The sequence below is a fragment of the Lampris incognitus genome, chromosome 5 (genome assembly GCF_029633865.1).
Source record: "Lampris incognitus isolate fLamInc1 chromosome 5, fLamInc1.hap2, whole genome shotgun sequence".
Taxonomy (NCBI): Eukaryota; Metazoa; Chordata; class Actinopteri; order Lampriformes; family Lampridae; genus Lampris; species Lampris incognitus.
Window position 1 is genome coordinate 47,957,605 of NC_079215.1, and position 17,218 is coordinate 47,974,822.

The 17,218-nt window shown below is 43.8% G+C and overlaps 1 protein-coding gene across 3 annotated transcripts; it reads left to right on the forward strand.

Annotated features, from left to right (window-relative positions):
* The first annotated feature begins 250 nt into the window (after positions 1 to 250).
* zgc:174863 (uncharacterized protein LOC100136852 homolog) lies at positions 251 to 16,948 on the forward strand. 3 transcript variants are annotated; one of them, XM_056280274.1, is made up of 9 exons: positions 251 to 285; positions 400 to 492; positions 11,071 to 11,138; positions 11,243 to 11,581; positions 12,114 to 12,431; positions 12,985 to 13,092; positions 14,103 to 14,138; positions 14,285 to 14,331; positions 14,576 to 16,948. In XM_056280274.1, exons 3-8 carry the CDS (start codon positions 11,081 to 11,083, stop codon positions 14,320 to 14,322), a joined length of 897 nt encoding a protein of 298 aa, XP_056136249.1. In that variant the 5' UTR covers positions 251 to 285; positions 400 to 492; positions 11,071 to 11,080; the 3' UTR covers positions 14,323 to 14,331; positions 14,576 to 16,948. The 3 variants fall into 3 exon arrangements, with proteins under 3 accessions (XP_056136249.1, XP_056136248.1, XP_056136250.1); XM_056280273.1 differs by lacking the exon at positions 251 to 285 and having other exon boundaries at positions 293 to 492; XM_056280275.1 differs by lacking the exon at positions 251 to 285 and having other exon boundaries at positions 293 to 492; positions 16,275 to 16,948.
* The last annotated feature ends 270 nt before the right edge of the window (positions 16,949 to 17,218 follow it).

The following is a 17,218-nucleotide window of genomic DNA, read 5'->3' on the forward strand; positions in this document are numbered from 1 at the left end:
GACTTGAACTTGAGTTGAAGGACTCGGTTATTTGTGTCAATAACTCGATGTCAGTTTTTTTTGTTTTTTTTTTGTCTTTCTGTATCTATTTGTCTTGTTCAGTGTTACACGTGGCTTTAACCGATTTAATATGTGTGGCTGAGGGAAGTCAAGTAAAGTTTATTTGTATAGTCCAATATCACAAATTACCAAGAGCATTTTGTAAACATGTTGGGACTGGGGGCTTTCCAAGCCAAGCGCAAACCCAGCTGCCGGATTGGTGGGAGAGGGGATGAAAGTGAAAGTGTGCGTATCCGCGTCTCCCTGCACAACTAGTTATCAGACTATCCAGACAGTGCGGTCTGTAGGTTAGGTTTATTCTTATCACGTGTTTTTCTCCTGTTTTTGTCGCCATACCAGTGCGAGGTTGCGCTGGTGTGTCGTGGTGCCGTGCTGTCAGCGAAGTACCGGGGAGGGGGGTCACAACGTCTGCGTGCGTGCTCACTAATCCAGGTAAGAGAGTCGGGAGTCGTTTCACTGTGTCGCCTTATTGTGATTGCAACGAATGCGCCGTCTCATTCGGCTCCGAACCGAAATAGTACGTGTACGTCTGCTCCCCCCCTCCCCCGCTCTCGAGGTGGCTGCTGCTGCTGCTGCTTCATGTATAGTTTGAAGTGTACGTGACTGAGTGTACGTGACTGAGTGTACGTGACTTCTGCTGCTGTCGTCGGAGCTCGGCTTCCCTTCCGCACACACACACACACACACACACACACACACACGTGTATATATATATATTCAGTCTTAGTCAAATGTCCATGGTTTCGCAATAGAGCGAAACGCGAGTGTCGTGCGGAGTTTCCCTGTGCAGCCAGTGCAAGGTACGGTCGGGTACGGGGAGAGGAAGAGGGAAGGGGTTAAATCCTGGAGACCAGAGGAGCAAAAGCCAAACTTGTAATACACGCGTGGGCTACATTTCTCAGCACAAAGTCACTGCAGTTTAGATGATACTTTGCTTCTTACGAAACTCCTCGCGCGGTTGCCCAGTGGTTAGCGCTGTTGCCTCACAAGCAAGAAGGCCCCGGGTTCGAACCCCAGGCCGTCCGTCCCAGGTCCTTTCTGTGTGGAGTTTGCATGTTCTGCGTGTGTGTGGGTTTCCTCCGGGTGCTCCGGTGTCCTCCCACAGCCCCCTCCAACCATCGAAAAGACATGTCTGTTAGGGTTAATACTCGTTGTCTGTGCCCCTGAGCAAGGCAATGGAAAGAAGAACTGGAGTTGGTCCCCGGGTGCTGCAGCTGCCCACTGCTCCTATACAATAGGATGGGTTAAATGCTGAATATGTATTACGTTGTATGTGTGTACAGTGACTAGCATCCTGTAAAAGAGGTATACACATAAATAATCTATTTGTAATACATGATTAGCGGTCAGTGAGGAAACGTTTTATAAATATGTTTCTCTCTTATGTTTCAGAATAACTATACTCTATTGTTAAACGTCAAATAGGTGTGAGTTGAATACAAGGTCGTATATTGCCCCAGCACAAATGTATGGTTCCCTACTGGCTAAAAGTAACCCTCCAAGTTTGTAGTTTGTGTTGTTAACTCAATGATATTGTCATATTTTATCAATATACATGTTGGGAAAAGGCCACATGAAGATCCAAAATGAAGGTAGCTGAAGGCGCGTGGTGACAGCGGTCCCACCTCGCATTTTCACCTTTGCTCGGCTGAGTTAAGCTGGGAGGTTGAGAAGTCTATAACTGGGGGTCACCGAATGCTTCACATTTTGCAGCCATTCTTAATAAAGTCTCTGATGTGACGTCTCTCGTCCGACAAGCATTACCTGGCCTGTTATTGTGTCAAAAGGGCTTATTTAGCTCCTCTGATACGCTCCTGGGTGGCGCAGTGGTTAGCGCAGTCACCTCACAGCAAGAAGGTCCTGGGTTCGAGCCCCGGGGTAGTCCAACCTTGGGGGTCGTCCCAGGTAGTCACCTGTGTGGCGTTTGCATGTTCTCCCCGTGTCTGTGTGGGTTTCCTCCGGGGACTCCGGTTTCCTCCCACAGTCCAAAGACATGTAGGTCAGCTGAATCGGCCGTTCGAAATTGTCCCTAGGTGTGTGTGTGTGTGTGTGTGTGTGTGTGTGTGTGTGTGTGTGTGTGTGTGTGTGTGTGTGTGTGTGTGTGTGTGTGTGTGTGTGTGTGTGTGTGTGTGTGTGTGTTGGCCCTGTGTGACAGCCTGACGGCCTGTCCAGGGTGTCCCCCCCCCCCTTGCTGCCCAACGACTGCTGGGACAGGCTCTGGCATCCCAGCGACCCTGAGAGCAGGTTAAGCGGTTCAGATAATGGATGGAAGGCATGTGCAGTAACAGATAACATGTATTGTATTGTATTGTATTGTATTGTATTATATTGTATTGTATTTTCTTCTCTTCTGATAAAGGCTCATTTGTTAAGTCTTGCTGTCTGTTGACCAGTCGGGTAGTTCTGGCACTCAGCCAAGGCCCAACAGACAGAGTGGAACTGATGCTTCACTTTATTTTATTTTTTAGTGAACCAGCCCCTAAAAGGGGAAACGGTAGTGAAAATCAGTAGGCTGCGGGTGAAAAAGAAATTAGGGTTAAGGGCCACTGCAGCTGTACTTTCATTCTTTTATTGAAATACCGTCTTAGAAATCAATCCATTTGTTTTCTTTACCTAGTTATTTTCACTACGGGTCATTCACTGCCCATTGTTTGGGGGGGGGGTTGACATGATAAATGAGGTGCATGTGTTTGGAATTGGGGGGGGGGGTGCAAACATGCAAACTGCCTATAGAAAGAAGCAGGGGCCAGATTCAAGCCAACAAGTCAAGTCAAGTCCATTGTAGTTGTATCAGGAAAATACACACAGGCAATTTACAGAAAGTGAGCCCATTTCCATTAAAACAACCAGCAAGAAAATTAACTACCTCAAGAAAATAGTGTGGCCCTGTTTTGTTTTCCTTTCGATATCCTCCATTGTTTTGTTTTTTTTCCTTTTCATATCTTCCATTGTTTTGTTTTTTCTTTCTCTTTTGATAACCATCGTTTTTTACTTTCAGTATCTTGTTTTTATAGCCTCCATTGTTTTGGGGATTTTTTTTTATTATCTTGTTCTACTGCTATTACTTTCGGCTGCTCCATTTCTTCCTGTCCTCTGCATCTTCCTCTGTCACACCAGCCACCTGCATGTCTTCTCATTGTTTTTTAATCCTCCATTTTTTATTTCGATATCCGCCACTCTTAGCAGCTCTTCTCTTCTGTACCCTGCTCGCAGCAATGGAATATGTATATATATATATATATATATATATATATATATATATATATATATATATACACACACACACACATATATAAAGTATGGCCATTTCACCTGACCTAAATGGTCCCCAGGTTTGTGTGTGTGTGTGTGTGTGTGTGTGTGAGAGAGAGAGAGAGAGAGAGAGAGGGAGCCCTGTGATGGTCTGGCGGTCTGTTCAGGGTGTCTCCCCACATGTCGCCCAATGACTGCTGGGATAGGCTCCAGCATCCCCACGACCCTGAGAGCAGGATAAGTGGTTTAGATAAAGGATGTCTATGAACTACTACATGTGGAAGCTCTTCAAACCCCTGGCATGAATCTTAGATTTATGGGGATAGTGTCTTATCAATGGCCGGGGCACTGCCAGGTTATTAGATGAAATATTCTGAAAGCAGTAGCAATATGAATAGAAAGCAGAACACACATCCAATGCATGATAAACTACAAGTATTCCCTGATTCACACATACACCCAGGAGAATTCAGACTATGACAAGCAACAGAATGGGTCACCTACAAAGCTGTCACCTAGTAATTGTTGCATAGTGCAGATGGAAAAAGTAAAATTGGCAGCAATAATTTTCAAACATTTTGTATTAATTAGAGTTTTTATAGAGTGAACAATCTGGAGGTGGGATTACATCAAGGATCGGCTCTGAGCCCTTTCTTGTTTGCAATGGTGATGGACAGGTTGACAGACAAGATCAGGCAGGAGTCTCCATGGATGATGATGTTCGCGGATGACATTGTGATCTGTAGCGAGAGTAGGGAGCAGGTTGAGGAGAGCCTGGAGAGGTGGAGGTATGCACTGGAGAGAAGAGGAATGAAAGTCAGTAGGAGCAAGACGGAATACCTATGCATGAATGAGGGAGGACAGTAGAATGGTGAGGATGCAAGGAGTAGAGGTGACGAAGGCATATGAGTTTAAATACTTGGGGTCAACTGTCTAAAGTAACGGGGGGTGCAGAAGAGAGGTGAAGAAGAGAGTGCAGGCAGGGTGGAGTAGGTGGAGAAGAGTGTCAGGAGTGATTTGCGACAGAAGGGTACCAGCAAGAGTTAAAGGGAAGATTTACAAGATGGTTGTGAGACCAGCTATGTTATATGGTTTGGAGACAGTAGCACTGATGAAAAGACAGGAGGTGGAGCTGGAGGTGGCAGAGTTGAAGATGTGAAGATTTTCAGTAGGAGTGACGAAGAAGGACAGGATTAGGAATGATTATATTAGAGGGACCGCTCAAGTTGGACGGTTTGGAGACAAAGCAAGAGAGGCAAGATTGAGATGGCTTGGACATGTGTGGAGGAGAGATGCTGGTTATATTGGGAGAAGGATGCTGAATATGGAGCTGCCAGGGAAGAGGAAAAGGGGAAGGCCAAAGAGGAGGTTTATGGATGTGGTGAGGGAGGACATGCAGGTGGTTGGTGTGACAGAGGAAGATGTAGAAGACAGGAAGAAATGGAAACGGATGATCCGCTGTGGCGACCCCTAACGGGAGCAGCCGAAAGTAGTAGTAGTAGTAGTTTGATGATGATATTGCTTGCTTGTTTTGATTTTTTCTCTTTTGTTTTCTTTTATTATACATTTTTTTTTAAATGTAACGTTTGAAATAAGCAAAAATACATTATTTGAGGGATTTTGTGAGGGGAGGGCGATTGAGCTGACCAGGTAATTGTAGAAGAATGTAGACATCAAAATGCCACTGGCTCGTTTCGGTTTGGCGTTCGAAGATAATCCATCTTCTTGTAATGTCTCTCCCACTCATTGGACATTTTTGCTGGTGTATGAAGCTCCTGTGTCACTATAAAGACAGCTAGAAGCCACTAGGCTCGGAGGGAGTTGTATGTCAGTTAAGTAGTAGACCAGAGACAGGGAATAAAGTATAAACAAGCCGGCAATTTTAATAAACAACAGCGCTGAATAACACACACACACACACACACACACACACAACAGGTATTGACAAGGTAGGCTACACAAAACCAGGTGAGTTACCAGTTTCTTATTTAACCCTTTCTATTATTTAGAATAGGTTATTTCAAGTTTTTAGGTTGATTTAATCAACTTTAGTTCTTCTAAGTTTTAGACGTCTATTTATATCACTAATTTGACGTTTAGATCTATTTATTTTATCTTGAGTTAACTCTATTTTCTTTTTCGGGTGCGGATGACCGGTAAGTATAATCTCCTTTTTTTCAGGTATGAGATAAGGGTTACATTCTTTTTTTCCTTTCTAGGTAACTACAGGTAAGTATAATTTCACTTTAACCTTTAAATTCACTAATACCTTTTTTAGGTGACTAACCCTTTAACACTCTTTTTTTCACAGGAGAAGCACCAATCAAGATCAACTTGAACAATCAGAATACACCAAAATAAAAATAAATAAAGTAATCCTTTGAATCTTTGGATAGTCCTTGTGGTTCAAGTTCAAATGAATAATCAGTTCTGTAATCTCAGTCCAGCTTCCTCACTGAGAATGAGAAATCCGAAGTTCCACAATCCTACCAGAAAGATGGAACAACGGTCTGTTCAAGCAGGTCAAACCATATGGAGGTGGTGTAGATGAGGTGATCCAGATGTCCTTTCAATAGGTAAGAGTTCCTTGGGTGGGGCTCGCCATCTAGTGTCCGTGTGTGCGCCGTCCTCACGTGCACACACAGAAGAAGAATCCGTCGTCGTGGTAGTCCTGAGAAGACTTTCCCGGAGGGGGAAAAAACCTGACCAAAACCGTTCTGTGACTGTCCCACAGGCACAACTTCGGTTTTATAAGTATTTATCTTCACTTTTCAGATGTTTCTGAGAGATTTTCATCGAATGTTCAGCAGATATCTTTTCTGTTTGCTCTCGGTCGTAGCTAGTTCGTTCTGGGTTTTACTGAGCTGGGCTCATGCGGCTAGTTCGTTCTGGGGACTGGGCTGGGCGCACGCTGCACACGGCATCTTAAAGGGGCAGTGAGGGTTGGATTAAAGGGATTGTCAAAACATTTTTAACAGCCCATGAAATTAATATAAACCAAATGGTATGGATTTCAGTTGTTTTTAGGTACAATATTTGTTACTATCAATTATTTATGTATGTATCAATTGTTATTTATTTATTACTCTATGGCTATTTATTATATAATCTCAACCCTGGGTTACGTCCTCCCCTTCTTTCCTGATGCACGTCCCTGTGCATGATATCAATGGACTATACTGTAATAATCCTACGTAGTTTTTGGGGATTAGGGTCATCTACTAAAGAATCTGCAATCGCTGAACTTAAACTCTGGAACAGTTACTGAACTATTGTAGCAAGTGGGTTTCCTAGTCGAGGGTAAATCAGTCGTTTTGGAGGTTCTCTATGTCTACTCGACTTTCTTGTGTGTTCTCTATCCTCACTGTTATTGTTCTCTCTAACATCTCTATCCTCTTCTGTTTCCACAGGTTCTTGGACAGGTGAATGGTTGCCATCTGGATTGATTTCAGGTTCATCCATGTTAGTGTTGTTCTCCTCAGCCAGATCCACTTTAGGTAAGGTATGCTCCTCCGGATTCACTTCAGGTAAGATGTTCTCTTCTGGATTCACTTCAGGTAAGTTGTTCTCTTCTGGATTCACTTCAGGTAAGTTGTTGTCTTCTGGATTCACTTCAGGTAAGTTGCTTTCAGAAGGACTTATATCAGGTGAAGTGCTCTTGTTGAGTATCATTGGATCCTCAGTTGTCCCTGGAACACCGGAAGAACTTTGACTGCGTCTGGGGGATCTTGCTCGACAGTGGACACTGGAAGGGGTCGTGGTTCTGTGGTTCTTGTGTCGGATTCGGTGGTGCCAGGAGCGTAATCGAAACCTGGGGTTTCTACTACTCGGTTTCCACGGTCATACAGGTAAGTGAGATAAAGATCGTCAGCATCTGAGTCGTGTCCTTCGGATTCATTTGAGCTCTCATCTCTTGGGCTCTGCCGAGTTCTTGGTGGCTTAGGTTTGTCTTTCGTGGTCGTACCACTTTCCACTGGAGTTATAGGAAGGAACCCACAGGGTAACAGCAGGTCTCGATGGAGGGTTCTTAGTGGACCATCTTTGGTTTCAGGTCTCACTACATAGACTGGGACATTTCCAGACTGCTTAACTACAATGTATACATCCGATTCCCACTTGTCTGCTAACTTGTGCTTGTCTCTAAGTCGGACATTCCTAACCAGGACCCTATCACCCTCTTGCAGGATGGACTAAACAACATGTTTATCGAACCTTGCTTTGTTATGATCCGCTATCTTCTTCACATTTTCCATAGCTACTCTGTAGCTTGCTTCAAGATGGGATTTCAGGCTATGTACATACTGTGAGTGTGAGCCTGGCTGGTGATTGACTGGTAAGTTGAAGGCTAAGTCCACTGGCAACCTTGGTTGTCGCCCAAACATCAGTTCGTATGGGGTGAAACCAGTGACTTCATTTCTTGTACAGTTGTAGGCATGTACTAAGGGCTTAACATACTCTCGCCAGTGACTCTTCTTCTGGTTCTCCAGGGTTGCTAGCATGTTCAAAAGAGTTCTGTTGAAACGTTCAACGGGATTCCCGCTTGGGTGGTACAGGGTGGTCCGAATTTTTTGTATGCCAGCTAACTCACACAGTTCCTTAATTGTGCGAGACTCAAAGTCCGGACCCTGGTCACTGTAGAGCCTTTCTGGAATGCCATAGTGGACGATTAAGTGGTCCCATAAGCACTTGGCAACCATCCGGGCCTTTTGGTTTGAAGTGGGGATCGCCACTGCGCACTTAGTAAAGTGGTCCGTGATGACCAAGATGTCTTTGGTGTTGCTGGAATCTGGCTCCAAGGTGAGGAAGTCCATGTACACCAGTTCGAGTGGTCGTGTGGCTGTGGTGTTCACGAGTGGTGTGGCTTTCTCAGGCAGAACTTTACGTCATATGCAGTGGTTGCAGGTCTTGATCTTTGTCTCCACCTCAGCTGACATTTTGGGCCAATAGAACCGTTTTTGTACGAGATCTAGGGTTCGATCCACGCCCATATGGCCCAAGTCATCGTGAAGGCTCTTCAGGACTAAGGGTCTCAGGTCTTCAGGCAGCACGAGCTGGTGGTGAGTCTGTGCACCCTCTTGTCTCTTTCGGAACAGGACACCATTCAGCACTTCGAGCCTGTTCCATTCTCTTAGTAGAATGTAGAGTTCAGGGACTTCCTTTCTGAGGGTCGGTGAGGGTTTTTCTCCCGACTCTACAAGTTGGAGTACTTCACGGATGCAGGTATCAGCTTGTTGCTTGTCTCTCATTTCAGCTGGGGTAAGCAGGGGTATGACAGGTAAGCCACCCAGCTGATCCTCCTCCTCAAAGCTGTCTGGGATAGCATTCGGGTGGTGGGCAAGTGACACAACCAAGGCAGTGCTGGGTGGTGTTTCCCTGGAGTGGTTGTCGATCACCTTGCGAAATAAGTGCTTCTCACAGATGGCTTTGATGGTGTGTTCATTCATGTCTGTATGTACGGGTTCGCATAGATGTCGTTTTGTGAACTGTTCTATCCTCTTCAGCTCTTTCCATGACGTTGGGTCATCAGGCGGTCTGCTGTGCGGACGTCTGGACAGCCCGTCTGCGTCCTGATTTTGTTTCCCAGCCCGATATTGTAGCTGGAAGTCGAATGTTGACAGATCAGCTAACCATCTCTAGCTTGCAGCATCAAGCTTAGCAGAGGTAAGGACGTATGTTAGTGGGTTGCTATCGGTGACAGCGAGAAATGGGCTTCCGTAAAGGTAATCCTGAAACTTTTCAGTAACTGCCCATTTAAGGGCAAGGAACTCTAGTTTATGGGCAGGGTACCTGCTCTCACATCTTGACAGACCACGGCTTGCATAAGCGATAGCACGCTTCTGTCCTTCCTGCTCCTGGTAGAGGGCGGCGCCGAGACCTAATGCGCATGCATCTGTATGCAAGGTGTAGGGTAGCTTGGGGTCGGTGAACCCGAGGACAGGGGCAGTCGTCAGCTTCTCTATGATGGTGTCAAAAGCTGCTTGGCAAGCGGGGGTCCGTCTGTCACCAAAGAGATCTTTAGGGTTGTGATACTTCTCATTGTTCACCGTGGCTTTAGCGTGCTTCTTCAGCGGAGGATATCCAGCGGTGAGTGCATCGAGGGGTTTCACTATCTTCGAGTAGTCCTTTATGAATCTACGGTAATAACCGCAGAATCCCAGGAACGTTCTTAGTTCTTTTAGTTTGGTTGGTTTTGGCCAGGTCTTCAGTGCGGCTGTCTTCTCAGGATCGGTTTCGATGCCCTTCTCAGACACAATGTGGCCAAGATACTTTATAGAGGTCTGGAAGAACCTGCACTTTTCAGGTGATAGCTTCAGGCCATATTCTTTCAGATGGCTCAGCAGCCGCATGAGCCTTTCCTCGTGCTTCTCTAGTGTTGAGGAGAAGACGATCAACGAGGGCTATTTATTATATAATCTCAACCCTGGGTTACATGTTGTAACAGCCAGAGTCTGGTAAATGTGGTATTACTGCAATACTGAATAGCGCTACAAGGCGGTGCCTCCTTTTGTTTTGGTGTGTTGTACTAAGAGTTGTACACACGGAGCCACCATGTTACATGCTCCGACCGACATCCACAAAGAGGACTCTCATCAGTAACGAGTTGGTGCAGGTTATGCTATCTATGTTCCACTGCTCATGTATGATTAGTGAATCTAGTGCCGTGGAGACCTGGCATTGTATGGTCGATGTTAAGTACTGTAGAATAAAGTTGCCCTGTGGAAATCCCACTTCATTGTCTGTCGACTCTCTGAGCTAACCAGCTATCCCGGAGCCCCTGCTAATGCTGCCAGCCTTCTCCACCTACACCAGCTTCACGTTACAACCTATATCTGCAAGTGCAGGCTAATTTAATAAAAAAAAAGTACTGCATTTTTCAGGAAGCCATGTGTGTGTGTGTGGGTGTGTGGGGAGGGGTATGAATTTCAATACCATAGTGTTAAATAGATGTATATTAAGTGTAGATAAAAGAGGTAAAAATGAAAGCGCATTTTTCATTTCATGGGACTTTTAACATTTGTGAAATTTTTGTGAAAGAACAACATGCAATAAGAACAAAAAAGTTAATCTATTCATGGGCATCTGGGTGGTGCAGTGATCTATTCTGTTTCCTACCAACACGAGGATCGCCGGTTCGAATCCCTGTGTACCTCCGGCTTGGTTGGGCGTCCCTACAGACACAATTTGCTGTGTCTGCAGGTGGGGAACCGAATGTGGGTATGTGTCCTGGTCGCTGCACTAGCGCCTCCTCTGGTCGGTTGAGGCGTCTGTTCGGGGGGGGGGGACTGGGGGGAATAGTGTGATCCTCCCATGTGCTATGTCCCCTTGGTGAAACTCCTCACTGTCAGGTGAAAAGAAGCGACTGGCGACTCCACATGTATCGGTGGAGATGTGTGGTAGTGTGCAGCCCTCCCCGGGTCGGCGGGGGGAGGGGGGGAGCAGCAACCGGGATGGCTCAGAAAATAGGATAATTGGCCAAGTACAATGGGGGGGGGGGCAACAAAAAATGTAATCTGTTCATTATTTGCCATCATCCTACCTTGTGCTGATACCCACTAATCCATAGTTTTAAAAAACAGTCAAATTCCAACTATTCCAATACTGAATTTTCCACTATATTGAAGCATTTGAAATTGGAAACCAGTTGAAAAATGTGTATTGAAAAGTCTATTTGTGTGCAAGTACCACTGAATCTATGAGAAAAGTGCTATAGTGCAAAACATTCCACACTAATAAGTTTTTGTCTTTTTGTGCCAACAGAAGAGAAAACATGACTGCAACTCACACCCGGTTGCTGTTTTTGATCGTCTGCGCAGATGTGGCTCTTGGTAAGTTTTGCTCCGGTCTGCATTATGTACAGTGAAATGTAAAAATGTCACATATCCTGTGCCGGTGATCTAATCTCTTTTTCTTATTATGTCTCGATCTAAAGCCTTCATTGACTTGAACTGCAAATCCGAGAATCACGGAGAGTATGGACAACAGTCGAGAGTGGAATGTATCATCCAACCTAAGAAAGAGGCAGAAGACCCAGAGATCATAATGGTCACATGGAAGAAAGACAAAGATGAGCATCCCTTATTACTTTACAAGAAGGGAAAGACCAACTGTGAACAACGCTATCAGTTTGCTGAGCCAGAGTGGAATAATAAGACAATGAGTGTGTCCCTGCTTGTGACCAATACCATGTTGGAAGATACTGGACAGTATAGATGCATGGTGATCACAGATAGCGGCGATGCAAGCGCCTCAACCGAGCTCAGTGTCGCAGGTGAGTGCGTTTTATGCAATCAGGCCGTGCTCGATCAACAAGTTGGTATACATTGTTGTAGAGTGGTGGATTAAAATTATTATCGTGCCAGTTTAAGCAGGTTTTCAGATCTCCATTTCAGTGGTAGACCCAAGCAAGGCTGGATCTGTTTAAGTGAACTCTTGACAGCTGTATATTTCTGAAGAGAATGGTCAGTGAAAACAGAAAGTTTGTTTGGGATCAGGGAATATACAGTGACACGATCTCCGTTTAAAGCAGTTACATTTGTCCTTTTGAGTCCAATGCCAGCTCATTGTTTACTTTCTGTTTCGTTATGAGACATAAAACAACACAAATGCCACGAGGCCCTAGTGTTTCATTTTCCCTACAAGCAACAAGTATAAGCATTGTTGGGTCTTCACAATATTCAGAGCTTTACGTGAACGTTATGAAACTGGTGTATGATTTGATTGCCATCATAGTCAGTTGTACAATGTTCAACATACAAGTTCATGATCACGAGCCGTGTTGACTTTAAACTTTCTCTTTTCAGCCAAATACAGTGCACCAACTATAAACTACATACCTGAGAAAGAAATCCCTCTGAATACAAATTCGACACTTTTCTGTAACTCATACGGTGGTTACCCACAAGGTCAAATTCGCTGGTTTGACGTGGACAACAGTGAGTTGACACACAGCTCTGAAATGGAGGCCAAACAGATGCCTGATGGACTGTTTAACCTCACCAGTAAGCTGTCTCTGCTGCCTGACTCCGTTTTTTCCAAGCCCACATGTGTGGTACACAGCGCCTCAGGAAGCAAGGAGGGGGAGGCCATATTTGAGATGCCAGAAACCTCATTTATTTCAGGTATGGTATTAACTGCTGAGCAGATTGCCTGACAGCTTGTTGTTCTGAAAATACCAGCTCGCCAAAATTGACTGACTTAATGGCCTGATATGTCTGAACTGGAATTCAGATTGTCCTTTAAACCTCCACACAAGAACATTTTTATCCTTTTGTTTGATAGGCAAAAAAAAAGAGTCAATAAGCAGTATCTTCACTTAACTACTTCCCTTTCTTATCCTAATCTAATGTCACACTTGTGCAAGAGTACCGGGAGGCTTCATTCAATTGGTGGAACTTTGTCAGGATTTCACTTTATCCTCACATTGGACACCTGATGTTACTTGCTGCTGATACACAAACCTTTCAGACATGCGACAAGAGACAACAAAATGGTGTCCTTGGAAGTCTTGAAGAAAAGTCTCCCTGCCAGTCATACTCAACTCATACTGCAGCAAACCCTTTTGTTTTTAATCATTCCGCTGTTGTTTCAAAATGTGTGCAAATTTTTGGGTCAACTAATTGTTTCCAAGAACATTTAACATCTAACGTCAAATTGTCTTTATTCTAACAACAGAAAATTTGGGACAGCAGGATTCAAATTCCAAAATAATTGCCCCTGTGGTGGTCATTGGATCACTGATAGTAGGACTCCTGTTGGTGATCGTTCTCAAATGGCGCCGACGTAAGTACCCAACCAGATATATGGTTAGCTTCAAGATTCAAGAACTTTATTGTCACATTGGTGTTGGTTGAAGTGAGTTACCCCCTTCAATATGAAGCGCTTTGGGTGTCTAGAAAATCGCTATATAAATGTAATGGTTGTCATTATCATTATTATTATTGTGTAAGCGCAATGGAATTGCAGTTGTGTCAACCTCAAAATGGTGCATACATAAAAGAGATAAGAAATATCAGCAATAAAAAGTAAAGAATCTAAACAGTATAAGCAGTATAAGGTATAAAATACAATACAGTTAATGATAAATACAACTTACGAGGGGCAAAAACATCATCAACAAAAAATGCAGTAAAGGTGTGGTGAACAAATATGAAGTGGCTTAAAGTGACATGTCAGTAAATATTGCAAATATTGCACATGCCCAGTAGTGACAGCACATCAGTCTTGTTGGACTGAAGAGATGTCTGAGTTCATTAGCGCCACAGCTTTTGGAAAGAAGCTGTATTTCAATCTCTTTGTGTGTGTGAAGATTGATCTGAGGCACCTACATGATGGGAGGGGCTGAAAAAGGTGGTGTCCAGGGTGTGTAATATCTTTTATGATGTCTTAGCCCTCCTCACACAGCGAGTGCTGTGAAGATGTTCTAGTGAAGGCAGCTTAATGCCAACAATGTCATGTGCTGTTACCACACTACACTGGAGGGCTTTTTTTTTGTCAGCTTTGGTGCAGCTGCTGTACAGAAGTTTTAAGTTACAGACAGTTAAGGGCCACTAAGCCACTTCTCTATGGATTTTCCCTGACGGTTCTTCCTCGCTTTCATATCATCGTTGACATATGTGAGCTAGACCTCACTGTGGAGCTTTGCCTGCTCTGTGCTTTGCTGAAAGGAGTGAATACATGTTTTTACAAATGACCCCCCCCCCCCACAAGACACATTTTAATCCATTTTCACTGGACTCTGCCATTCTAAACAGTGTTTGCACCAGTAATACGGACAAATCTCTGTGTTGCAGGTGACCGTCACCAAATTGATCCGGATATTGACAATGGTATGTTTCTATTGTTTTTAATGTTTCTAACAGTAAATGGGTCGTTTTAGAGAGATGTGTCAACTTTAATAGGATACATCTTTGCACTGGCAGTTAAGGTTTGTTACACACAATGATATTAAAATCCCTTTTTATATTTTTTACAGACGAAACACAAACAATGGCCCCAGCCAGTGAGCCGTGATCGTCTCAGGTATATGAAATATATTGTTTCAATCAAGTAATTCAAAAAGATTAAACCTCCAACCAATCTTTTACACAAGTACTAAGTCTACAAACAAATATCTAAATGCTCTGTCTCATTGTTTGCTCCGTTTCCATCCTTTTCTTTCTCTCTCATTCCCTCCTTCTCTCTTTTTCCTCCCTCCCTCTCTCTCTCTCTCTCTCTCTCTCTCTCTCTCTCTCTCTCTCTCTCTCTCTTTCTCTCTGCCTCTCAGGGTAAATGAGTTAATGCTTATGTGTGAAGTATTGACTCGCCCAAAAGGAACACTTCCCTGTTGGTCAGCAGAGACTGTTTTGCCAGTCTTTCAGTTCCCAGCTTTGTTTCACACACACTGGCTTCCATATCCACAGTCGGGTCAAGTCAATTTTATTTGTATAGACCAATATCACAAATTACAAATTTGCCTCAAGGGGTTTTACAGCAACATAACATTCTGTCCTTAGACCCTCGCATCGGATAAGGATTTATCAGAGGAATTTGTTGTGAGCTCTTGAATGTAACTGCAACGAGTGAGCTAAACTTAAATTTATATAGCTTGAAACGGGCATGTGATTTTGCTTGGGTTTAAAAGAGTGAGGGAAACCAACTGCAGGCCTACACCGTGAAACAACACATGCTAACAACTGAAACCAATGGGCTCTACTTTTGTGCAGCTTAGCGCAGGCTCAAGTGCAGGCCACATATAGGCGTACCGGATATATTTTTGGTAATTTAGTGAATGGCAAACTTAAAACCCCTATAACTTCAAATAAAAATTACTTCAAATATAACTTCAGAGCAGTTGATTTGTTAAGGGAGCCCTACTTTAGACCATTCAGCAGCATGGACATTTCAGTTCACCTTTGCAGACAGTGAAAGTGCATGTTCTCATCACACAAGCTTTACTAGTGGATCTTTGTTGATGTAATATTTTATGTAAATAGATGAAATAATCTCATTCAAGACCTTGACTCTAGTGTAAGTATGTTTAATTATGAGTGAAAATGAATGAATGGATCCGTCCAGTCGGCCGTCCATCTATGCTTAGTCCCATTCACGATCACAGCGCAATGACCCCATGTGTACATGTTTAATCTCGATCTGTGTTTGGGTTTTCTCTGTGTTATCTGTCCACATTAACAAAGTATTTTACAAGGCATGTCAGTCTAGGACCTACATAACAATAGAGGCTGATAACAGAAAGTATCATGTGATCTTACCAACGCTCCTTTACCATTACTCTTTTCACAAATGTTGAATCAGAAAACAGCCATTACCTGTCACAGCAACGAAAGAGCACACCAAAATACTGTAGCACCACGGACAAATATGAATGATTATTCCAAACACAATGGGACAATGTTATTGGTTAAATCAGCAACTGGGTGTAAAAAAAGAAGGACCTCATTTTAAAAAAGATTAAGATGGACATTTAAGTTTGCATCTCATGTCCAAGTCTAATTACAAATGAGCATTGAAAAGCCATCAAGTGCTGTTTTGCATTTGGTCTGTTTTTCAACATTTACATTATTATTGTACTTTCTTCATCGTTACGTGGATTTTTAATAATGTGTAGCATTTTAAACTGTGAAATTGTTTATTTGTTTAATGTACACACAAACTGTAGATTGGTCTGTCGTGATATTCTGCACTTTTCCCCCAATTGTACTGGGCCAATTACCCACTCTTCCGAGTTGTCCCGGTCTCTGCTCCACCCCCTCTGCCGATCCGGGGAGGGCTGCAGACTACCACATGCTTCCTCCCATACATGTGGAGTCACCAGCCGCTTCTTTTCACCTGACAGTGAGGAGTTTCGCCAGGGGGACGTAGCACGTGGGAGGATCGACCAATCAATCAAGTTGCATTTTTATAGCGCTTTTCTAGCTGCAACAGCCATCACGCTATTCCCCCCTGTTCCTCCTACCCCCTAAACAGGCGCCACGACCGACGAGAGGAGGAGCTAGTGCAGCGACCAGGACACATACCCACATCTGGCTTCCTACCCGCAGACACGGACAATTTTGTTTGTAGGGACGCCCGACCAAACCGGAAGTAACACGGGGATTTGAACCGGCGATCCCCGTGTTAGTAGGCAACGGAATAGACCGCTAAGCTACCCGGACGCGATATTCTGCACTTTTAAGACATATGTATGTGTGTGCACGCGCGCGCGCGCGCGTTTTGAAGATATGTTGACCAGTAGATACATTTCTCGGCAGACTACTATCTGTGCCTTCGACAAACCGTGACAAGGTCCAGACTTTTCTCTCACACGTCAAAGTGGTGGAGCAAAGTTCTGGAGTGTATATCTACTCTATATTGTAATTGTCCTATTCACCACCTCTTGATTATCCATGGCGCACTAATATTAAATCAGCGGCATGATACATATTTGATCATGATATGATTACGACTTAGCACTCTTGTAACATTACGATTTATCCACTTATTGCTGACTCTTTAAAATCACTTTGTATGAAATTATCTGTCGTATGAGTAATTGTAAATGTAAATAGTCAAAAATGTCTTGAAAAAATTACTTTGGAAATCAATTACAATTACGGGTTTGCTTAAAAGTTGTGATATTAAAAATGTTTATATGAAGAAATTGGTCTGGTAGACTTCCTGTTTTTTGTTGGTTTTTTTTGGGGGGGTGTCAGTTTTGAAGCTTCCACCAAATACCAATTACTGTTAAGAACAAATGGAGGCAGGCACAACAAACTCCATCTTCCCTTGACCCCCCCCCCCCCGAACTTCGAACACCACCCGATCTGCAAAACACATTTCTCACTATAGCAATGTGCATTCCTATGTTTCTGAAAAGGAGAGTCAAACACTTTGGCGTCAATTTGAAGTAAATTAAAACGTTTTTGATGTA